Source organism: Tripterygium wilfordii, chromosome 23 (assembly GCF_013401445.1).
Source record: "Tripterygium wilfordii isolate XIE 37 chromosome 23, ASM1340144v1, whole genome shotgun sequence".
NCBI lineage: Eukaryota > Viridiplantae > Streptophyta > Magnoliopsida > Celastrales > Celastraceae > Tripterygium > Tripterygium wilfordii.
The window spans coordinates 3,321,120-3,344,170 of record NC_052254.1 but is presented as its reverse complement, the minus strand read 5'-3'; the positions used below and the strand labels follow the sequence as shown (position 1 = coordinate 3,344,170).

The window sequence follows — 23,051 nt, the reverse complement described above, 5'->3', positions numbered from 1 at the left end:
CCAAGAAACAGACTTGCCTAGAGTTAAAATTATCGAAAATGCTAAACTTCCATACAATTATACTTCCATACAGCAGCCTGACGCTAAGACTAGAAGATATATAAACAAATTATAACCAATCAGAGAAATGAAGTAAAACACAGAAAACAAGAATGAATACAGATTGAACCAACGCATTCACTTTGTGGTCGACGAGAATCGCAACAGTTGCTAAGCATGTTTAAGTACCAACGTAACTGAAAATATACATACATACATATATATATTTCTTCTCCAAATTGCCATCCCTGCCAAAATATTGAACAGCAACAATATATGAAAAATCATCTAGCAGCACTTAGATTTCAAAGTATAATTATATCACCAAAAGAAAATGGTATGTCTAACACCAACTCCTTTCCAATAATGATCATGCTGCTGAATCACTTCAAGCCTGGAGAAAGACAACAGAACAAAGTCAAGTGACTAGAATTAATAATAGTAATAAAAACTATTAAGGCAAGGAGGAGAAGACAAAAAAGGTGGGGGAGAGAGAGAGAGAGAGAGAGAGAGAATTTTGTATACCTGATCACATAATTATCCCGCCGATGGTGTGATATTACATCTCTGAATGGATGACCCTATTGGGGGAACAAAAGGGAAATACAGCGGCATATAAGTGGCCCCTAATAAAATTAGCCACCAACTTGGATCCTTGTGTTCAATTGTACATGAACTTGATTCCTTCATTCTGTCCTAGCTAACGCTGATGAGTGAGAGCAAAAGATATGACTCTACCACCCCAAAATAAAGGCATGTATTTCTGCCCAACTAGAGACCGTGTAAAGATTGCCAGACAGTCCCTTCCAATTAGAAGAGCTTCCTTCAACATATTCCTTCTGTTTCTTAACCAAACCATCAAATAATGGAATAAATGATACACCAAACTGACTCCCCACTCTTCTTAGGCTTGAGCTAGACCCAATAACAATGCCAATGTCTGCCTTGAGCAAACAAAGCAAGTCACCAACTGAATCTCCTATATAAACCATCAAGTTCTTCCTGTCCTCACCATAGTCCTTCAGGATAGTATCAAAAGCTTGCAGTTTGTCGATGGGAGATTCCACCTTCGTAGTAATTTCACCTGTGGAGATGGATTCTGCGAAAGTGAACTCATTCGCATGTACATTTAAAGCATTTACGCTCCCTGTCCAAAAAGGATATACAAGTAAATAACTGCTGATTCTGATTTTATAAGGGAATGTAAACATTCATCCTTTTGAACAAAGGAATAGCAAGAAGTATGATGAACAAACACATCAAAATTAGGTTAAAAGTTAGAACATGACCAGGACAATAACACTATTGAGGTTAAAAAATTTATGAAGCTGCTCTAAAAATAATGAGGTCATCTGAGTAACTTGGGCAATGAGAGCATGCATGTGGATAAGCATCGAGATCAACCATGTTGTAGAATGTTGTCATCCCACCAACAAGAGAAGCCTACAAGTCACCTTTCTTCATGAACGCACGCACGCAGGAGGCAAAGTTTGAATGCCTTCATAATCATGTGACCCCACCCAGCTATACCAATCATATTAGATGGAGCGTGATGAGAGCAAAGTTGCACTTGCAATTAACAACTAACTAAACTACCCAAGTCAATGCATGAATCTAGCAATTATCAGACCTGTCTCAGTTTGTTTATTCATCTAAACATCACAGGCCCAAAGAATCCAATCCTTAACTTCTAAGGACTTTAAGATGAATATTTATTTCTTTTAAACCAAAAGCTCACATTTCTAAGTCCACCTGATTATCATGTTATTGATCATTATATTCCTTTTTCTCTTTGAAACAATGACTTGATTAACTTAAATCTCATATCTGCTCAGTGCCCATAGGTCATACATCTCTTCGAACATTTATTTTGATTGCCAAAGATATTAATTATGGTGCATCCCAAAGAATATATCTCCCAGAACGTTACTTACACATTAAATACACCAAACGCACCAGCTAAAACCCTATCACTTCTATTGTTCTCTCATTCTTGGTGAAAATTTCTGCAGTACAACGATATTTAACATTAGCCTCCCTTAAATATTTCCAAATTCCTCCATCTCAAATCATATTTGTTAAACTTTGAAATCAGGGAAAGCTGAGACTATGGTAATATAATTCAACAAAATTCAATTTCAAAAAAATATAATTGATCAACCTAATGGATTTAGCGAGGTTTTAAAGTAATCTCTGCTTCTGAGAACTAAAATCTAAAGCGAAGACTCATCCGAAAACAAGCAATTACTTTATGAAGAAGAATTATGATAGAAGCTGGCAACAGCATCAAACAAAAGACATTATATGCTTACTCAACATCCAAACTCGTCAAAATAAAACTCTCAGAATAAGTCAAGTTTTTTCGTAAAAATCAGTATCAAAGGAATAATACAACGTAAAGCCCATAAAGATAAAGAGATCTTATACACAGAGTGAGAAAGGTTATGCTAGCATGTGGAACTTGTGACTACTGACCCCTTTACAGAAAACAATTAATAATGAGCCTGCAGCATGCAAATCTGGAAAACATACCTGCAGAAAAAGCTGACCTAATGAGATCCCCACACCAACAATAAGAAAGAATGTGCACATTTGCATTCAGACTTTCACTATTGACAATTTTCCGGAAAAAACCAGTGCAACCATCTTGAAGAACCAGCCGTTCACCAGCGCGTTTTATATCTTCAAGATTCAGACCCTTCAATACCCCTGACTCAATCACCCTAGAATTAGCCCTTTTCTCAAATTCTGAGAGTTGCTCCAATGCTCCACGTAGGGACTCATAGTTGAACTCAACTACAAACCCAAAGAAAAGGAAAACCATAAGGAAAAATTTACTGGACCTAGTAATCTTATTTAAATGTTTTAACTCCAACCCTTGCTTCCAAACAATGGTTATCTTGCAGTATCATACAAAAGGTTGAATAATTTGTTAGACCTTTCTCCGAGGGCATAATGCTTTCTATGCATTGTTCATACTCTTCTGTGTATTGTCCTGAAAGAAGACCCCATGTGTTCCTCAGCTCAGTGGATGACATCCGAGTAAGTTGACTTTCAGGTCGAGCCTGATCGGATTTTGGTGCAGTTACTATTGCTATCTCCGCCAAAATAGCAGATGAATCAACAACAGTGCAAGTTAAATCAAAATCAGAAAATATCAGAAGACGATCTTCTGCAGGATTATGTTCTTTTACTAGAGGGATCACAGTAGGCTGATGTAGCGGCTGCGCGCAGAAAAATTCTATTTCCAGCTTCATGGCCTGGTAATACAGCTTCTCAAGGATGTCAAGCTCTTCTCCTGTAAATGAGACGCTAAGTTTATCCAGTAAGTCTTCGGTTTGCAGAGCTGATGCCTAAATCAAATGATATAATAGTTGAGCAAAAAAGGTCATTTATGTAAAGTATTTTCCTCCAAGACTGTAGTCAGCAAAGTACAATTAGATAGATCATTTAAATAAACTTAAAAAATCACCTGCTGTACAATATGATATACCTGAAAACTTTCTGATGAATAATTCTCAATCCACTTCCTGGAAGGATGATTGCCTTCGGCAGGATCTACGTGAGTCTGGAACTTCTTTCCCATGAAGGCATATAGCCTCATGCAAGGTGTCATGGCTCCAAGTGTGTAGGCTGCAAATTTTGTTCTTTCAAAAGGAGTTGCAATTTTACCAGCGCCTTTTACTCCATCAACTTTCCCAGAGGCTGTTGCCACAAGAAAGTCTGTGTATTTAACTGTTGCAGAGTTTACGGTTACCTCTTTAGCAAGGTCTGAACCCCATTCCTTCATAATTCAAGAAGTCAAAATATTAAAAAGTAGAAACACCTCGCAGAGCAAGAAAAGGAGTGCATATGCCAAGTAAAATTGATGTGTAACTTACTGGCTAAGAGTATTTAGGGGCTATATTGTTTCTCTTTTTGCTTATAAGATTAGATTTGGACGCAAAAACCAAGAATCCTAGGGTAAGCATTAGAGGAACTTAAATGAGAATTCATTCATAACCATGACTTAAGCTAAGTAGTGGAAGATTAGGTCCGCAACTGCTTCTCTTCAAGATAAGATATTTAACATATGTTTAATAAATCAACTAGCTTCTTTCTTGGCAATGTTTGATATTTAAAGTGATCACCTACGCTACACAACCAGTATTTCACGTCCTTAAATATAACACCAGCTCCTCGTTCAACATGAGAATGGTGTTCTGGGCTTGTGTCCATGAACAAGTTCCACCAAGGCTTGAATTCTATAGCATGCCAAGTATATTTTTAGGTCCTATGATCTAAAGCAAGCACTATGTGAAGTACAAAATGTCAAATCAAAAACCTTTTCAGGAATGTAACAATAATTTTAGCTTCATTATTCTTTTCTATAAAGTTCTCAACAGTTAAACAAAGCTAATGAGCAGAGAAAAGCTCTTGTCGTACCCGTACAAATGAATCATGCAAATTTAGTTCGTCTAAAACACCTTTCCTCAACTCAGAGATTGCTACTTTTGCATCGTCATCATCAGCACACTCTTCAGCCAACTCATACCTGTACATCCAACAAAGAGCAATAAATTTTTTGGGGGCAGAACGACCATTGCATGCCCATAAACAAAGAGCATTATTTCTAGTTAACAGATAACCAAAACATTTTTTGATCCTGTGATGTCTGCAAAGGCTATATGCATATAACAACAATCTGATCATCCTCCAACAACCTGAGTACATGACTCAAGTTCCCTTTGAATTCCCAAATATATAAAATAAAACATAGCAAAATACCAGTCAATTGAATGAAACTCATAACTGGAAGCTACGCCTACAACTTTGTCAGGTCCCAAACACAAATAAACACAAAACATAATATTCTTCTTCCCTTCCCAACCTTAACATAGAGAATGGCTAATTCCAACAACTTAAAATCCAAAATCAACCATTACCCAAGCTTGATTCTAATTTCTAAGTTCTAATGCTGCTATGGGTCAGCACCCACTTGGTGACCTAGATTAAACCATTTTTAACAATATAAAAAAAATCATTGCGCATTCTCAGGAACACCGCTCAAAATTTATAATTAACCCTAGATTAATTATGAGTTGGCATATAATTTGTTTCCATGAACTTTATGTAACCAAAAACCTCATTAGCACAGCAAAACGGTTGAGAAATGACCAAAAAAGGGACATAGGCAGGTGAAATGATGGCAAACGACCGGCAATTTGATGACTGATGACAAAACAAACAATGATTCATCAAGAAACTAAATAATAGCTGTTTAAAACAATAATGTTTTCCTATCCTCTCCATATCAAATAAAATTGAATTAGCAATCCATAAGATATTTCCAAAATAATCAATATCCGCAGATAAGAACCCCTTCCAAGTTCAAACAATGTTCCATTTGAGCATCACACTTTCTCGGCCACCTAAACAAAACATATTTGCGCAAATAACAAGAAAATATCATATTCTAACAGCTCTACTTTATTCTATGAGCCCTTTGAAAGCAACCAAGCAAATAAAAGAACAGAAAAAAAAAATTCAAAATCACAAAGAAATCAACTTACGCATGAGCAAATGCCTTGAGGAAGTGAACATCCTGAGCGATGTAATGCCTGAAGCTCTCAATCTTGAGATTGCCCGCGGCAAGGCAGAGCACGAATGGAGTGTACATGGCAAAGATCGACTCGCGGCGGAATTTGATCCAGAACCTCCTCGCGATGCCCTCCTCGCCATCCACACTACCTCCGGAAGTAGTTGCAGCCATGGACGTCGGCTTAGGAGGGATCGCCATTGGAATGTCAGACGATCTCCGAGTCAGAGAGAGACAGTGAAGGAATGAATCGACAGGTTTGGATCGTAACGAACTGCACAAGCTGGCTTGCGACCAAAGATTGGATGAGAAGATGCAGAGATTTTTGATTGGGTTTGTAGAGGACGAGAGTATTGGCATCAAAGAAATGTGTAGAGAGAGAGAGAGGATCAGAGGAGGAGTGTGCTGGAACCCGTGAATCAGTTGGCACCCGGCAGTTTGCGCAATCATGTTTTCCGCCTTGGGCTTGTTTTGCATAGTTTGGGCCTTTTAACTGTTGTTCTTCATGTTCTATTTTTCTTTGGGCCTCAGGCCCCTCAGCATAAAACAAATAAATAAATTTAGATTAATATTGGGATTTAAAAAAGTGGAAATATATAACGAAAAGAAATCAAAAATGATAAGATCTCATCGCATCACTTTGGTATCCCAGTTATCCCGTTAGACGAAGTGAAATCAAAATCATGCAACTCCACAACGGCCAACAAAAAGCTGAGATATGGTATCCCAGTTATCCCGTTGGACGAAGTGAAATCAAAATCATGCAACTCCACAACGGCCAACAAAAAGCTGAGATAACTAGAATATCAGCTACTGGTATACCTACCATTAGGGCAGGCAATATATGATTAAATTCATAAGCAATGAAAAGGGCAGCAATAAGGAAAAGAAAAACAAGAAGTGGAGTTAAAAACAATGTATACCACTTGCCAAATTAATTTCACAATACGTCCCACTGAAAACTGGTTATAATACATAAACCCAGCCCTGAAAGTGACATAACAAGCAAAAGGACGCAAATTTAGTTCATAAGAGCTCGCTCTTCCGAGGGTTGGGGAAGCCACTACAAAGCTAAAACACCGAATACATATCCTAATCAGAAGTTAATCAGTCTTCACAAAATGGCGGGACAGCAATTTTCCAATCTCCAAGAATCCAACTTTGTCTTTCCCATCAAATAGGTTCTTCAGCTTCTGATCACAAAATATTTCCCTCTTATTTGCTGGGTTCTGCAGCCAAAATAATCCACATCTGTTAACCAATGATACTTTGATAGACCATAAAGTTCCTCAATCCTTTTGGTTTCAAAGAACAGTAAGCATCACATATATTCAAAAAAAGAATGGTACTAATCAAGACCTAAAGAGAGGACAAACTAGGGTATAGCGATTAATGTTTGAACATGAAATCAAGATACACTAAAATCAACACAACCATCTTCAGGCACTCCTCTTGGTACCCTTCTATATAGGGTACATTCTACAATTCAAAAAAAAAATTCAGCCCACCCATACATTATTTGCACATTAAATTAAGACAAAATGGACATTACGTGCAGTCTTACAAAAGACTCTGTAGCCATCTTGTGTCCTCTATATAATTGTCAATCATCTCTTCCTAAAAAAGAAGACGAGCTTAAAATGGGTAAAGATTGATCAGCAGCAACTTTGAAGGTATGCATTTCAAATTATTCAGTGCTGCATCAGATTGTTCTAGTCAAATCATAGTGAAAGAAGCTTAAATATGATAATTCAGTCTTTGACTCAATCATTCTTAAACTGACATAAACCACGTCCCGCCAATAAGAGTAAGTTCGGAAAGTAAAACAAAATGTTTTACATTATGCAACAGTGATATAAATGTTTTATCTTTCCTTTTCTCTAAATGGTTATCTATACAATCTTAAGCACTTTTTTATGCATCAATCAGAAGAAAATTTAGCACCCATTACCAAGGCATTGCCTTTCGAGAACAAAAATCGATTTCAAGGAATTATATACATGAATAATTTTCCATCACAACAGCATATTATGCCTTTAGGCTACAATATTACATTTTCAAATTTTGAATTTTAGACCTAAGAAGATAAAGAGCTGACCTAACTTTAGCCTGCTACCTACACATCAAAAAGTGGAAGAGATCCTTTTACATAGTTTAATAGACATAACCACAACAAATAATTCAAGAAACTTAACTTCTCTGCTCTAGTGCTCTCCTATCATTTCTCTCTGCTTTGTAAGCAACCAAAAAGATGACAGGAAGTTGCAATTTTGGTCCATTAGGAAACCAAATTACAAGGGAACAGAGGAAAAACCATGGTGAAATTCAAATCCATTTACCAAAGCATTTAAGCCAAACACAAACACAGAGAACCCAACAAGCCAATACTAAAGCATCAATAATAATCACAACATCAACTTTTAGAAAATTAAAATGAACCATGAACAAACCTTATATAAACCATGTATAAGCAAACATTTCAAATATTAAAAAACCACATATAAGGAAAGGTAAACAACTCCGGGGCACACAGTGCAGAGGGATAGGGAATGGGTATGATGTGGTCTGGCTTAGCACTGATAGTTTTAGGAATTGTACTCATGAGCTCTACATTGCATGAAGTAATCTTGGCACTAGGTCTGCCTTTTCTAAACAATATATAAGAACACTAAACCCTAAAAAAATCTAGGGTTTAACACGCATATCATAAGGGAGAGAAATAAGAACAAAAACCCAAAAAAAAAAAAAAAACCATAACAAGAAACACGAAAGTAAGGTCTCAAGAACAAAATCCATAGTCTACGAAGATCAAGAACCTTAAACGAACATTGCAATAATGGCGAAATCACATCAAAACAAATTATTAGGAATAGGCTACACATACAAAGCAGCAGATCAACACTAGCGTTTAACAAACATGAAGACACAGCAAGACAGCGAGAGTAAACGAAGACCTGGAGATTGTGAAGCTTGATGTGCGCCCAGATCTTCTTGACGGCTTCGGTACGGGAGGACTCCGGGGACCCCAGGAAATCACCGAGAGCTGGCGAGACTGGTGTCACCTTCAGGATGCCGGTGGGCTTAGACGAGGTCGGTGTTGTCAACTTCGGCTTCGGCTTCGCCTTTATTTTCCCAGTAACAGTGGATGAAGCTTTCGAAGCCGTGGATGACGCTTTCGAAGCAGTGGCTGCCGCCGCCGACGATCTCGCCGGAGCCAATAATGCCCTGCATGCTTTGAAAACCCTAGAAGTCGCAAAAGACATTTTCTCCCTCTCTCGCTCTTCCCGCCTCTCTCTCTCTCTCTCTCTCTCTCTGTCTCTCTCTGTTTGTCTCCAAGAAAATCTGGGCGAGTAAAAGGCATAGTAGGGAAACCCTGACCCTAATGTGACGGCGAGTATCATGTAATTAATGTAAATACCATGCTATTTTGCTACTTTTGCCACCTTAGTTTTGGTTATTTAAAATATATACCTCTTTTTGCTCTTCCACTAGTTTTTGCCCCCCTTTTAACGGTAACTTCAATTTTTTTACTTTTTTTATAAGCAAATGTAGGATAAATCGTTATGAATATATTAATTTTTGTAGAAAATATAATTTTGATGAAAGCGAAATTTCCAAACCTCTAACTTAGGTATCCAAAAATTAAAATTATTCAAAAGTACTCATACGGGCATACTTTTGACATTTCAAACAATTAAATTGGTGATGCTTACTGACAAAAGTCAAAATTCAACTAATCTATAATGTGTCCTGACAATTTTTTTTTTTAAATACAATTGAAGGCAACCGAAGAACCACTATTCAATACCACGCAGACCAACAACCGTTAGAGAAGAAGAAAGAAGAATCACATGCTAGTTATTAGTATCCCGCAACTGCCACTAGATCAAAACGAGAAAGCTAAAACCGTGCCATCTTTTACCCCAGCTCTCTCTTGTTTTGGTTTTGTGCCCTTCCTAAGTGGCCTCACAAGTTGGTATTTTAGATATTTATTATATATTTTTAAAAAAATATACTGTGACACGTAGGTAATTTAATGAAAATCAAAACCAATAAAACTCTAATACATTTTGGGCAAGAAAACTCTAATACATTTATTCCTTTTCCATTTTGTTTCATGTTTGTAGTATTTGTACAACATCTCTTATGTTGTGTTGCATCAAAGACCTGTAAATTTGACAAATCTTTACCTTGAAAAGAACAGAAAACAAAGGAAATTTTTCATTTATTTTCAATTTTAACACCAGCTAAGAAAAGAACATACAAAGCATTTTAGAAATATTTTTCTTCATTTTTCCTCCATTTTCTCCCTATAAATATTAAAGAGATGACACTTTTTAAATATCATTCAGAAATATATTTCTCATTGGACTTTAAAGAGTTTGACACACATATGCCTAATTTCAATCAATTGTCAATCCTCATCGGTTAAAAGTAATTATATTGATTCATTATATGCAATTAAAATCATCTTTCATTTATTTTTATTTTTTTATTTTCATATTTTTCACAAATCATAAATTATTTATAGCAATGTTTTCTTTGAAAAAATGGTTTTAAGCCAGCAGTAACTGAGATCGTCAACAATCTTGTCGTCTTTACTTTTCCCTCTCGACGGAGAAGTAAAGACGAGAAGAGAAAATCAAGGAAAATCCCAATTTTCCTTCCTGTCAGAGGCAAACACCCACTCCACTCACTACCTAAAAGAGGGACGAAAGCGAGTACTAATAGTCCATAAAACCACAAAATCCAAGTTTAGGCGCATTTAGGAGGAGTAATATACACAATGAAGGGGAAGAAGAAGGCTACTCCGAATCCAAACTACATCGGCTTCATTGTTGAGGCTGAAGCCAGTAACACTGGCGAATTCGATACGCAGTTGAAGCTGCCAGAACAGCAACGTGAAGGAGGAGAAGCAGAAGAAGAAGAGGAAGAAGGAGAAGAAGGGGAAGGAGGTGTTGATGGGGAAGAGAGAGAAGGAGAGGAGGAGGAGGAAGAACGTCCAAAGCTCGCTGATGGGTTTTACGAAATCGAAGCTATTCGTCGCAGGCGGGTTCGAAAGGTCACACCTTTCTGTCTATGTCTAATACATTGTTCTATTTATCGGTTTTCCGAAACTTAACAATCAGTATTTAGAGAGAAAGGAAGAATTTCGAATGTTTTATAGTGCTTGCCCAGATTAATATGTTATTTTTTGTCTGATTGAACTGATGGATTTTCTTGCTTGTTAATTGTTTTTTCCCTGAATTTTTCCGACTGTTTAATGATGGTGATGAATGATGATATGCAATAACAGGGTGAACTCCAGTATCTGATCAAATGGTGAGTAAACTGTTACTTTACGTCCTTTAAGAACTTATACAGGAGGATGATATTGTTAACTATACTGATTTTCTGTTCAAATTTGGTCAAGTTGTGGAGTATGGGTTGATCTTTAACTATTACATTTGTGTTTGTTTCAAGGCGGGGCTGGCCGGAAACTGCCAACACCTGGGAGCCATTAGAGAATTTGCAGTCAATTCCTGATGTTGTTGATGCTTTCGAAGAGAGGTAAGATTCACACACCCCCCCCCCCCCAAAAGCCCCGGTCATTTGTGTATTCATTTGATTTTGGTATAACTGATCATCTTGTCTCTTTATTTGTAACTATATTTGACGACGTGATGTCGGATACTCACATAAGCATAAGGAAAAATAGATGTTGGATTTCAAACTTAAATTATCCTGTGTTTTCCTGCTGTATATTTGTCATGTAAAATACAGATAAATACTAATTTATTTTTTCTTCTCCCTGGTATTGAAGCCTGCAATCTGGTAAATCTTCTCGAAAACGAAAGCGCAATTATGGGGGTTCTCATAGTCAGCCCAAGAAGAAACAGCCACACTCCTTGGTTGCTGTGTACAATGTAGCAGGTGCTGAAATTGTCGGTATTGATAAGCCTTGAAACTTTTCTACTCCCAACCACTCAGACCTTACTAATTCTCCTGCTCTGACAGATTTTACAGGTTCAGGTCTTGAAGTAGAGAATAATGGGAATACCCACAATGTCAGAACACTTATGCAAGGTGATGAGAATTGGTTTGCTAGAATCCATGGAAGGAAAGACGATAATGAACATGATCCGAAGCTTAGTGAGCTTAAAGGTACATTATCTACTAATGAGGTCAGCACTGATAAGCTTGCAGTACATTTCCATGAAGGCAAGGCCCCTGAAAATGATGGTCCAGCAAATGATCTTCCAAAGATTAATCACATGGAAGCTGTTCAGAGCAATCACCGGACTGGAGCTAGGAAGAGGAAATCTGGTTCTGTCAAGAGATTTAGGCCAGATTCTGCCTGTTTTGAACCTGCTTTTGGCCAGTATTCTGCATCAAATGGTTGTAATGGCCTACTTCCCCCGGTAGGGATTGAAAATCCTGACTTGATTGGAGATACTTCAGGTCTAATGCCCATGTTTGATGGTTCTTTTGTTGCATCGTCCATTACCAAGATCATTAAGCCCATAGGCTATTCAACTTCTGTGTCGGACAATGTTCAGGACGTATTGGTAACCTTTTTGGCATTGAGGTTTGTCATTGAGCTCCTACTTCTAGCACTTTGTGGTACTGAGTATATTGCTTTTATCTATTGAACTAAAGCTATAGGGTCAACTTAACCAGATTTTTTACCGAGTACAATGAGAATAAAATGCATATTAAGATAGCATGTACTTTTCATGTATTCACATTGTCTTTAGGAACCATATAAAAATGGTTAGAATATGTATAAATAATGTGAAATGCCCCAACCCAATAAGTTAACTTATTGGGTTGAGTGGAAAAGTAACTAATATTAATATGGTATCGAAGCAGGAGGTCTTATGTTCAAACTTTAATTCTGCAATTGAAACTCTCATTTGTTGTTGCTGCTAAGTGTGGGTCTTTGTGTGTGTTTGTTGTTGCCCCAAGTGAGGGCCTTGTGTGAAAGTAATCCTAGTGATGGGTCTCGTTTATTGTGCACGTGTTGTACTGTCAGATTGTCCAACCCACGCGTGAGGGGAGTGTTAGAATATGTATAAATGATGTGAAACACCCTGACCCAAGTAGTTTGCTTATTGGGTTGAATGACAAAGAAACTAATATTAACACAGCCTCCCACATCTGTCATACTTCAGGACCTTAAACGATTTGCTAGCAGCCTTTCCAAACAAGGGAAAATTCTATTAAAGTATCTTTTTGATACATGCTTTGGTTCTTGCAAATGAATGCTTTAGTGATTCTAGTGGATGTACTTATAAATCCACGGGCAAATTGCGCTCCAGGAGTCAAGTTCTAATTGTTGCAATTTTACATGAGTTTTCTTCGATCTTTTAGGAAACCATTCTTTGCTGCAATTTGTTTTTCTCTGCTTTTCCTTGCTTCACAGGTTTTCCTAAGCTATTGAACATCTTACTGATTGGAAATCTGCTTCTTATATACCCCTTTTGTTCTTCTGACTATGACTCCACGCTTATTAGAATTTCATATACTTGTAATGTGTGGTTCACTAGAAGAAGACAAAGATCAGCTAATGATAAAAAAGAGGTTCCGCATAAGCACCCTTTACTCATTGGCTTTAATCTGGGTTATATTTGCTTCCCTAAGGGAAGTCTGGGCCACTTGACCTTTTCTTGTAATTGCAAATAGAAAACCTTTCCGTTACTTGAGCCAAGCCAGTTATAATGTCTAGCCAAACTGAGCGATTATGGAGTTGGAATAGGAACCTAACCATGTGAGACGTTAGGTCTAAGTGAATTCCACAAGAACAATCGGATCTATAGCTTTCTTGTAATAGTTGATGAAATGAAAACCAGTTATTCAAGACTAGGAAGCTGGGTAGAGTGTTGCAGTCTAATGTATATTCATGCATCTTACGTAGCCATTACCAAGAATCAATTTTTGCTTAAAAAAATAAGCTTAATGTGCTCTATGTGAATTCTATCTTCAACAAACATGGACTGGGATCTTGTAATTCTTGATTTTATTCTCTCTTGAATCTCTTACATTTTCAAATCATTCGATATTTCTGTTGTGCCTGCTCAATAGGTCTGACGGGAAAGAAGTAATGGTAGATAACCAATTTCTCAAGGCTAGCAATCCACTTCTGGTAATTTAATTAATCTTATTGCATAGTCATTTTCTCTCTTTCTTTGATTCTTATTACTTTACTAATTTCTTTTCTCCTTTCATGTCAGTTGATCAACTTCTACGAGCAGCATCTCAGGTACAATCCTGCATCATGACTTGGTGGAGGAACCTTTTCAGTCTAGCTGCATCTGCACTGTCTCGCGTTTTTTTATGTACACAGAGCTGTCATTTTGTAGTTCTAAGAGAGTTAGAGCAGGATAATGAGCGCCTTAGCACCTTAGTTCACACATGTGAAACCTTTTGATATAGTTTGTCGTACAATCCCCGCCATCTTAGCTTTTTGTACAATGGAATTGATTACTACACAGAGATGACTAGACTTTCAAAGCAAAAAAATTTTAGTTTGAACTCTCCATCTTCACTCTCTCTGTTATCTCTGTCTGCATTATGATCTCTCTCTCTCTTATGCACACACACGCAGCGACTTCAACATCGAGGCCAGTGTTGTAATGAATTTTGCTGTGGAACCCTTAGATTCCAAAACTAGGGATACCCTTCAATAATTCTGGAGAATTCTGTGAATTTTGTATTTCTTGATGTTGATATGTTGGACATTGATAGAACAAGAGGACCATCACTCAATAACCAAGCCCCAACCCATCCACAGGCCATTGGGCCTGGCCCATACCATGCAGTCCAAGGCTCAAGGGGGGTTGTGGCCAAGCCCTTCTATGGGAAAAGCTTGGTTACTAAGGAGAGGGAATACCTCTCACCTATATACAACACTTCCTCCCCTCTCCTAACTGATGTGGGACTCTATCAATACCCACCCCTTCAAGACCAACGTCCACGTTGGTCGAGCACCTTGACCTGCCATGGCAGGGTACTCAGACTCAAGACTCGGGACCCTTCCCTATCCCTATCCTTTCGGCCCCATATAACAGAACACCAAGGCCGGCCACTCCGGGGACGTGGCCCCAAGGGCCAGGGGCACAAGGCCCATGGATACCAGAGCTCCCCACAGGGCAGGAACAAGGGTTCCGATACCAATGATAGAACAAGAGGACCATCACTCAATAACCAAGCCCCAACCCATCCACAGGCCATTGGGCCTGGCCCATACCATGCAGTCCAAGGCCCAAGGGGGGTTGTGGCCAAGCCCTTCTATGGGAAAAGCTTGGTTACTAAGGAGAGGGAATACCTCTCACCTATATACAGCACTTCCTCCCCTCTCCTAAGCTTGGTTACTAAGGAGAGGGAATACCTCTCACCTATATACAGCACTTCCTCCCCTCTCCTAACCGATGTGAGACTCTATCAATACCCACCCCTTCAAGACCAACGTCCACGTTGGTCGAGCACCTTGGCCTGCCATGGTAGGGTACTCAGACTCAGGACTCGGGACCCTTCCCTATCCCTATCCTTTCGGCCCCATATAATAGAACACCAAGGCCGGCCACTCCGCGGATAACGTCCACGTTGGTCGAGCACCTTGGCCTGCCATGGCAGGGTACTCAGACTGGCCACTCCGCGGATAACGTCCACGTTGGTCGAGCACCTTGGCCTGCCATGGCAGGGTACTCAGACTCAGGACTCGGGACCCTTCCCTATCCCTATCCTTTCGGCCCCATATAACAGAACACCAAGGCCGGCCAACCGATGTGAGACTCTATCAATACCCACCCCTTCAAGACCAACGTCCACGTTGGTCGAGCACCTTGGCCTGCCATGGCAGGGTACTCAGACTCAGGACTCGGAACCCTTCCCTATCCCTATCCTTTCGGCCCCATATAACAGAACACCAAGGCCGGCCACTCCGCGGATAACGTCCACGTTGGTCGAGCACCTTGGCCTGCCATGGCAGGGTACTCAGACTGGCCACTCCACGGATAACTTCCACGTTGGTCGAGCACCTTGCCCTGCCATGGCAGGGTACTCAGACTCAGGACTCGGGACCCTTCCCTATCCCTATCCTTTCGGCCCCATATAACAGAACACCAAGGCCGGCCACTCCGCGGATGCCGCCCCTGGCAGGGTACTCAGACTCAGGACTCGGGACCCTTCCCTATCCCTATCCTTTCGGCCCCATATAACAGAACACCAAGGCCGGCCACTCCGCGGATAACGTCCACGTTGGTCGAGCACCTTGGCCTGCCATGGCAGGGTACTCAGACTGGCCACTCCGCGGATAACGTCCACGTTGGTCGAGCACCTTGGCCTGCCATGGCAGGGTACTCAGACTCAGGACTCGGGACCCTTCCCTATCCCTATCCTTTCGGCCCCATATAACAGAACACCAAGGCCGGCCAACCGATGTGAGACTCTATCAATACCCACCCCTTCAAGACCAACGTCCACGTTGGTCGAGCACCTTGGCCTGCCATGGCAGGGTACTCAGACTCAGGACTCGGGACCCTTCCCTATCCCTATCCTTTCGGCCCCATATAACAGAACACCAAGGCCGGCCACTCCGCGGATAACGTCCACGTTGGTCGAGCACCTTGGCCTGCCATGGCAGGGTACTCAGACTGGCCACTCCACGGATAACTTCCACGTTGGTCGAGCACCTTGCCCTGCCATGGCAGGGTACTCAGACTCAGGACTCGGGACCCTTCCCTATCCCTATCCTTTCGGCCCCATATAACAGAACACCAAGGCCGGCCACTCCGCGGATGCAGCCCCAAGGGCCAGGGGCACAAGGCCCATGAATACCAGAGCTCCCCACAGGGCAGAAACGAGGGCTCCGATACCAATGATAGAATAAGAGGACCATCACTCAATAACCAAGCCCCAACCCATCCACAGGCCATTGGGCCTGGCCCATACCATGCAGTCCAAGGCCCAAGGCGGTTGTGGCCAAGCCCTTCTATGGGAAAAGCTTGGTTACTAAGGAGAGGGAATACCTCTCACCTATATAGAACACTTCCTCCCCTCTCCTAACCGATGTGGGACTCTATCAGACATGTTCCAACCCTTGAACCCATCTCCATTGGTATTTTAATTCTATGACATAACCAACATTTTGAGCTCATTGAAGATGAGAGATTCCCTTTTCATTTTATTTTTTTATTTTTATTTTGTTGGTGATGTTGAAGTTTGCATCCTGCATAGAAATATAACCCATAGAGATTGATATAATCGCTTCTTTCAATTTTAGTAGTTGGAGTTAGTTGTGTTTGGTCCTAGAACTTCCCTCTACCATAAAAAACTACAATGGGGTTATGTGTGATTAAACAATCCAAGGAAGATGTCATGGTTTAGCTAACCATACAAATCCAAAGAAAAGAATTAGTAGGAGAGTTTCAGTCTTATCTGTTAAACCCACCTCCTATTATTAGGACTCCTCTCTTTCCACAAAGACAGTGCAGAGGAGCAATGGTGAGCAGAGGACCGTCGCCTTTAGTGCCGTCGCTAATGGTGGGTGCATTAGGATTGGTTATACTTGGTCCTACCTTGCTCACTTTGATGGAATATGTGCTGCCCTTGTTTGAAGCAAGTGAAGAAGGAAGTCCCTTGATCCTGGTACTGGTTCTTTTTCTCATTCTATTGCTTGTCCAGTTGCTGTCTTCCTTTTTCCCTTCCCTAACCCTGCCTTTCTGTCCTTCAATTCAACAAAGCTTTAGTTCGGGTTCGGGTTACGATGATGGACTTGGACTAGGATCAGTTCTTCTATTTCTGCTCTTTCTGTTTCTGTATAATGTTTTGTGAGTTTGTTCAAACACCCAAAATTACTAGCTATATGACGACAGAAGCAAAAATATCCAGTTCAGAACTCGATTTGCTGCAAATCATGGCTTCAGACATAGTTTCTTTTTTTTCAATGTAAAGATTATAGTGGTTTTGTTTTCTAAGACACTTTGGATGCGATCTTTGCATCCAATGTGGTGTTCCTTTTGGGTACCTCTATGACTTTCTTACCCTCTTCTCACGAATTTATTCCGGAAAAATATCCCGCCTCAACCTCTATAGCGGAATACATGGAAGAAAAACAGTAATTAATAAGGTTTAGAACACACTGCCTTATAATTCAAATTGTTTTAGGACAATTCTCCAAATTAAAGTCGGATTAGGACAACCAACAAAACGAGGAAGTAGGACTCTCTGTCTTATAAATTCAGCTTTGCTGGGGACACACAATTTACAATTCCGACTGGTTTTTCTTTCTCTTGTTTGATCAATCAATCAACCTATCCGTCTTGATCTTTGAATTGTTTCGGACAAACCCAAGATTTTCTTTTAATGGCTTCGATGAATTTGCCTCCTGGGTATCGCTTTAACCCAACTGCAGAGGAGCTTCTAATGTCATACCTTCTCCCTCGCCGGAACAACGAGGCCGTCCCTGGCGGATCCCGTATCGTAAGGGACGTTGTCCTGTACGGAAAATACGACCCGTGGACTCTATTCGGAGTCACCGATGGGTCACGAGAGTGTTGCTTTTTCGTCTTCACCGACTTAAAGAAACTCTCTGCAAAAAACGGCAGGCCGAAACCGAACGGGAGGAAAATTCGAAGCGCCGGTTCTGGGGTTTGGTCTAGCCGGACAGTAAACGATGTGAAAGACGGCGAAGGGAACGTCATTGGCGTCGATCGGTACTATGTTTTCTCAACAGGGGAGAACAAGAACAAGAAGCAAAGAAGGAATGGTCATGGTCACTGGACTATGCACGAATACTGTCTCGTTGATTCGAACGGTCGTTGCATTGATGATTTAGTTGTTTGTGTTGTTGCTTGCAATACCCAGATTGTTATCAAACACTCTGATATTGGGAATTCAAAGAAGAGAATTCGTACCGATCCTTCTTCCTCTGCTTCGTCTGTCTTGGAGCCTCAACCTGAGGAGGTGTCCGAGGAGGAGGTTGATTCAGGCATGCGCCACCGTACAAGAAAAAAAAGAGGCTTTTGAAGCAGCTTAATTTAGTAGGTTAGGAAATTTATGTATATTACTATATTTGGTTAACGTTTTTCTTTTTAAATTTTTAAATTTTTTTTAAATTAATAATGAATTTCAAGCAATTTGATATTTCCATAGTCATAAATCACATTACAAGTACATGCAATTCATTATTTATGGATCAATTACGCTACTCGTCTCAGTAATTGGGATCAAATGTGGAGCCATCATATGCTCTCTAAATTTGGTTCATACACCTCATCAACTGAGATCATAGTTGCTGACACGAATAGTTTTTCCGTTTATGCTTTGTTCTCCAAATTTGGTTCATACACCTCATCAACTGAGATCATAGTTGCTGGCACGAATAGTTTTTCCGTTTATGCTTTGTTTATGTTGTTTTGGCTTTTCACATGATCTTCAAAATAGAATTCTAAATCATAGGAGAATTAGTAACACCAAGAAAATAAGATGCAAAGATGTGACAAGTGGACAATAACAACGAAAACAATCATTATGTCTTTAAAGTAAATTTAATTATGGAAATTTAAATTAATTTTTTTGGAGATACCTCAAATATGTGTGATACATACTCTTTTTTTGGTAAACATGGAACCCCCTTAGTTGCTCATCACACAACTAATTGATAAATTCTGGGCCACATGAAAAATCCCGCAACTCCCGTGGACTAGTTGAGACCTGGGACGAGACCCAGTATAAGAAGATAACGCAAGGTGTCAAGGTAACATTCACACATGCTGAGTTAAGCAAGAGTCTATCTTGTAGATTGCGATAATAGAAAACACTCATGGAATTTGAAATAACGATCTCCCGCCTGCACTAAGAGTTACTGTGATTAAGTTCACCATCTCAACCAACGACATGTTGTTGGTGTAATACACACCACTAATGAGGAAAAAAAAAAACTTGATGTCATATTTTCTACTCAACAAAGCCGACTTCAAATAAATTTTTTGAGTCTGATCAATTCATCATCACTAAGAAATAAATTTTATTGGCAAAAGAAATGCATGCGATGGAATGAAAAAGTTATTTGTAGAGTGAAAAACCATTATTAATAATGGGAAGTCCAGGGATTTTGCGGGCCACGCCCGGCCCATTCCTTAAAATTTGTTTTGGGCCGGGTCCAATTTCGTAATGGATATCGAGAAGCAGACATGTTTTGGTTGGGCTTTACACAAACAGAGAACCCATTATCGCAAAAAAACGCAAAGAGCATATGAACCGTGAAGTCCGAGGCTCTGCCACTGAATTTTTGTTCGTTCTCTTGTTTTCCGATCGGAGAAGATGCCAAAAGCAGGTCAACGACACCGTATTGGTTACGCTCTGGAGCCAAAGAAGATGCAGAGTTTCATCAGCCCCTCTCTCCTGGACTACGCGAGCGAACGCGGCGTCGACTTGATCCGTATCGATCCAGAGAAACCCTTGAGCGAGCAGGGACCGTTCGATTGTGTGATTCACAAGCTATATGACCCGGACTGGAAGATTCAGTTGCGAAATTTCTCTGCCAAAAACCCTAATGTACCAATCATCGACTCCCCCGATTCAATCGAGCAGCTCCATAACCGGATTTCGATGCTCGAGGTTGTGACGAAGTTGCAGATTTCTAAAGGATTCAAAGATATTGGGATACCGAAGCAGGTTGTGGTTTTTGATAAGGAGGGTTTTGTTGATTCGGTTAGGGGATTGAAATTCCCGGTGTTGGCAAAGCACTTGATGGCAAATGGGAGTCCGGACTCACACAAAATGTTACTAGTCTTTGACAACGAAGGGTTGGAGAAGGTAGATACACCTGTTGTGTTGCAAGAGTTTGTGAATCATGGTGGGTCTATATTCAAGGTTTATGTGGTTGGAGAGAATGCGACTTGTGTGAAGAGGAAGTCCTTGCCTGATATATCCGAGGAGAAGTTGAAAACGTTGAATGGTTCTATTTCGTTTTCGCAGATATCAAATTTAGCTACTTCTAATGCTGGTTGTGATGAGGCCAATGTTGAAAAGGTAGAAATGCCTCCACTGGGTTTTGTTGTGGAGATAGCGAGGGCAATGAGGGAGGCTTTGGGGCTAAATCTTTTTAATTTTGATGTGATCAGGGATTCTAGAGAGGAGGATAGGTACCTTGTCATTGATATAAACTATTTTCCGGGGTATGCAAAGATGCCATCTTTTGAGTCGGTTTTGACTGATTTTTTCCTGGAAATTGTGCACGAGAAGAAATGTAAGGAGACTGGAGAGGTGGCTGATGACAATGTGGAGGATACAAATGGTGAAGTTTTGAGTTGAGATCTGAGTATGCATACAATGCGCGGGCCTTTTTATATCTTGTTCTTAATCAATAGGGTTTATGGGTTTTTCCCAAGAATCATGCTGCAGGTTGATTTCTGCATATCTGTATTTTCTTCCACTATGCCAATAATGTGGGACTCTTTTGATACTTACACTGGCAGTTTCCTTGTCATTGTCATAACCAGCAGAAATGTTGGCACCTTTAATGCATGATGTTTTTGAGTTCTTTCTTATGCATCCATTCCCTTTTCCTTACTTTGGTGTTGATTTCATAACCATTCGTTGATTTCGGAGCTGATAAATGATCACTTGCTCTGGATTCATTCTTGCCTCTCAGCATCTTATGCAGTAAGTGGCAACATTGATGAATTTTGTTGCTGAAGTCCTATTACCAGATATAAGCTATTAGTTTATGCAGTGGATGTATCTGGCTTCTGTTCATTTGGTTTGGGCATCAATGCAATTTTATCATTCTGCGCTAGAGTTATTATGCCAGTTAAATTATGAAAGTGTATGCCCTTTTATGATACGTCGAAGCTGAGGTTTTTTTATGCACCATGAGATTACCTATGCCTGACAATTCTGCTCTAAGGATCAGACTATGTGGCTTTTGTACATTACTAGCCTGGATTAGCATTGTGTAATTTCGTTTAGCATTCTCACATTTGCTTGATATATAATACATAAAAATTAAGAGAAAAGAAGGCGCTTGTGTTCAATACGCCCATAAATGTTATGTTTATCAAGTGTGACCTTAGAGATTAGAACAAATTTGAGTTTCATGGCAACTCTTAATGATAGGAACTGTCTTACCTCAGTCTTGGCTTTGGATGTACAGATATGTCTTTGTGTATGGGAGGTGGAGTGGATTGGTTTATGTGTGTGGTTCTATGTATGCCTATATTAGTGTTAGAAGAATTGGCAGGTCCTTGAACCACTGGTTAATAGTTTTTCATACATTGAGGATGTGATTGACTACGGTTACACATTTGTTTGTGTCGTCTTCCTCTACTTTGGTAGTTTTAGAGCCAAAGCAGCCATGCTTATCCAACACAGTAGCAGAGGAGGCACCCGTGATGGCAGAGGAGGTTTGAGTAGGGTTGCTCTCATTCCTCCTCTGTTCATGGGGCCGGGAGGTTCAAATGCTAGGCTTGTTTTCAATGGTTTAGCAATGGGGAGGTTGTTGAAGTGATTATTACATGCATGCATATGGTTGACTCAGGAGTAGACTGGTTAAATTGCTTAAACTGGTTCACTCTGATGCATATTTGATGTATTAATCGTTGAGCACGCAATAGAGTGTGATTCAAGTGATCAGTGGTTGGCTATGTTGAAGCTCAACTACAAAAAAGACGCCTTTTGGTCAGTCGGGGGAAGCTACCGCGCTTATACGACTGCTCTGCTTCCCCATTTTGCTTCTGGTAAAGCTTCTACATTGCTTCATTCTCTCGCGGGCTTGCTTGTGCGAAAGCTTCCATTTTTGCTAGGTCCAAAAGCTTCCGTCAAAGCAAAAGATCTGATCTAGCAGAATTACCGCATATTAAGCGCATCCGATATGCAGCTACGGCTAGGCAAGCATATCATGCCATATAAACCAGTGCCCAATGTTAAGGTATTGTGTATTTATTACATGAAATGTTCCCGTCTCCCCCATTAGAACTCATAACCTCGTGTTGGTGGAGAAGTGAGTATCCAAACAGCTTAACGTTAGGCACCGATCTATACGTTGACCGTCGTGGCACCCCCACATATTATGCCATATAAACTAGTGCACAACGTTAAGGTATTGTGTATTTATTATATGAAATGTTCTCACCTCCCCCATTAGAACTCATAACCTCGTGTTGGTGGAGAAGTGAGTATCCAAACAGCTTAACATTGGGCACTGATCTATACGTTGACCGTCGTGGCACCCACATATCATGCCATATAAACTAGTGCACAACGTTAAGGTATTGTGTATTTATTACATGAAATGTTCCTGCCTCCCCCATTAGAACTCGTAACCTCGTGTTGGTGGAGAAGTGAGTATCCAAACAGCTTAACGTTGGGCACTGATCTATACGTTGACCGTCGTGGCACCCACATATCATGCCATATAAACTAGTGCACAACGTTAAGGTATTGTGTATTT

General features: G+C 40.2%; 5 protein-coding genes and 1 long non-coding RNA gene across 7 annotated transcripts; 4 read left to right on the top strand and 2 right to left on the bottom strand.

Annotated features, from left to right (window-relative positions):
* Positions 1-157: 157 nt before the first annotated feature.
* LOC119992433 (bifunctional TH2 protein, mitochondrial-like) lies at positions 158-6,051 on the bottom strand. 2 transcript variants are annotated; one of them, XM_038839112.1, is made up of 7 exons: positions 5,592-6,046; positions 4,465-4,573; positions 3,533-3,823; positions 2,978-3,392; positions 2,572-2,835; positions 565-1,186; positions 158-433 (listed from the first exon to the last, which is right to left on the bottom strand). In XM_038839112.1, exons 1-6 carry the CDS (start codon positions 5,975-5,977, stop codon positions 774-776), a joined length of 1,878 nt encoding a protein of 625 aa, XP_038695040.1. In that variant the 5' UTR covers positions 5,978-6,046; the 3' UTR covers positions 158-433; positions 565-773. The 2 variants fall into 2 exon arrangements, with proteins under 2 accessions (XP_038695040.1, XP_038695041.1); XM_038839113.1 differs by lacking the exon at positions 158-433 and having other exon boundaries at positions 1,053-1,186; positions 2,465-2,835; positions 5,592-6,051.
* Positions 6,052-6,518: 467 nt separating this feature from the next.
* LOC119992646 (upstream activation factor subunit UAF30-like) lies at positions 6,519-8,949 on the bottom strand. Its single transcript, XM_038839445.1, has 2 exons — positions 8,572-8,949; positions 6,519-6,846 (listed from the first exon to the last, which is right to left on the bottom strand). The coding sequence occupies exons 1-2, from the start codon at positions 8,878-8,880 to the stop codon at positions 6,721-6,723; spliced, it is 435 nt and encodes a 144-aa protein (XP_038695373.1). The 5' UTR covers positions 8,881-8,949; the 3' UTR covers positions 6,519-6,720.
* Positions 8,950-10,194: 1,245 nt separating this feature from the next.
* Positions 10,195-14,147, top strand: LOC119992620 (chromo domain-containing protein LHP1-like). Its single transcript, XM_038839409.1, has 7 exons — positions 10,195-10,679; positions 10,914-10,939; positions 11,081-11,167; positions 11,421-11,530; positions 11,615-12,185; positions 13,682-13,742; positions 13,831-14,147. The coding sequence occupies exons 1-7, from the start codon at positions 10,404-10,406 to the stop codon at positions 13,876-13,878; spliced, it is 1,179 nt and encodes a 392-aa protein (XP_038695337.1). The 5' UTR covers positions 10,195-10,403; the 3' UTR covers positions 13,879-14,147.
* Positions 14,148-16,976: 2,829 nt separating this feature from the next.
* Positions 16,977-17,492, top strand: LOC119992432. Its single transcript, XR_005466397.1, has 2 exons — positions 16,977-17,245; positions 17,341-17,492. It is a non-coding gene; the product is annotated as an uncharacterized LOC119992432 (long non-coding RNA).
* A 479-nt stretch (positions 17,493-17,971) lies between these two features.
* On the top strand, positions 17,972-18,625 carry LOC119992676 (NAC transcription factor 32-like). Its single transcript, XM_038839472.1, has one exon. It carries the CDS (start codon positions 17,972-17,974, stop codon positions 18,623-18,625), a length of 654 nt encoding a protein of 217 aa, XP_038695400.1.
* Positions 18,626-19,849: 1,224 nt separating this feature from the next.
* Positions 19,850-21,172, top strand: LOC119992430 (inositol-tetrakisphosphate 1-kinase 1-like). Its single transcript, XM_038839111.1, has one exon. The coding sequence runs from the start codon at positions 19,922-19,924 to the stop codon at positions 20,912-20,914; it is 993 nt and encodes a 330-aa protein (XP_038695039.1). The 5' UTR covers positions 19,850-19,921; the 3' UTR covers positions 20,915-21,172.
* Positions 21,173-23,051: the final 1,879 nt, after the last annotated feature.

Coding starts and splice junctions, on each gene's coding strand:
- LOC119992433 (XM_038839112.1), bottom strand. CDS start 5,977: ATGCCAATACTCTCGTCCTCTACAAACCCAATCAAAAATCTCTGCATC. Junction 4,574..5,591: donor CTCAAGGCATTTGCTCATGC/GTAAGTTGATTT, acceptor TTGGATGTACAG/GTATGAGTTGGCTGAAGAGT. Junction 2,836..2,977: donor CATTATGCCCTCGGAGAAAG/GTCTAACAAATT, acceptor TTGGGTTTGTAG/TTGAGTTCAACTATGAGTCC.
- LOC119992646 (XM_038839445.1), bottom strand. CDS start 8,880: ATGTCTTTTGCGACTTCTAGGGTTTTCAAAGCATGCAGGGCATTATTG. Junction 6,847..8,571: donor TCAAGCTTCACAATCTCCAG/GTCTTCGTTTAC, acceptor TTTTGGCTGCAG/AACCCAGCAAATAAGAGGGA.
- LOC119992620 (XM_038839409.1), top strand. CDS start 10,404: ATGAAGGGGAAGAAGAAGGCTACTCCGAATCCAAACTACATCGGCTTC. Junction 10,680..10,913: donor GTCGCAGGCGGGTTCGAAAG/GTCACACCTTTC, acceptor ATGCAATAACAG/GGTGAACTCCAGTATCTGAT. Junction 11,531..11,614: donor TGCTGTGTACAATGTAGCAG/GTGCTGAAATTG, acceptor CTGCTCTGACAG/ATTTTACAGGTTCAGGTCTT.
- LOC119992676 (XM_038839472.1), top strand. CDS start 17,972: ATGAATTTGCCTCCTGGGTATCGCTTTAACCCAACTGCAGAGGAGCTT.
- LOC119992430 (XM_038839111.1), top strand. CDS start 19,922: ATGCCAAAAGCAGGTCAACGACACCGTATTGGTTACGCTCTGGAGCCA.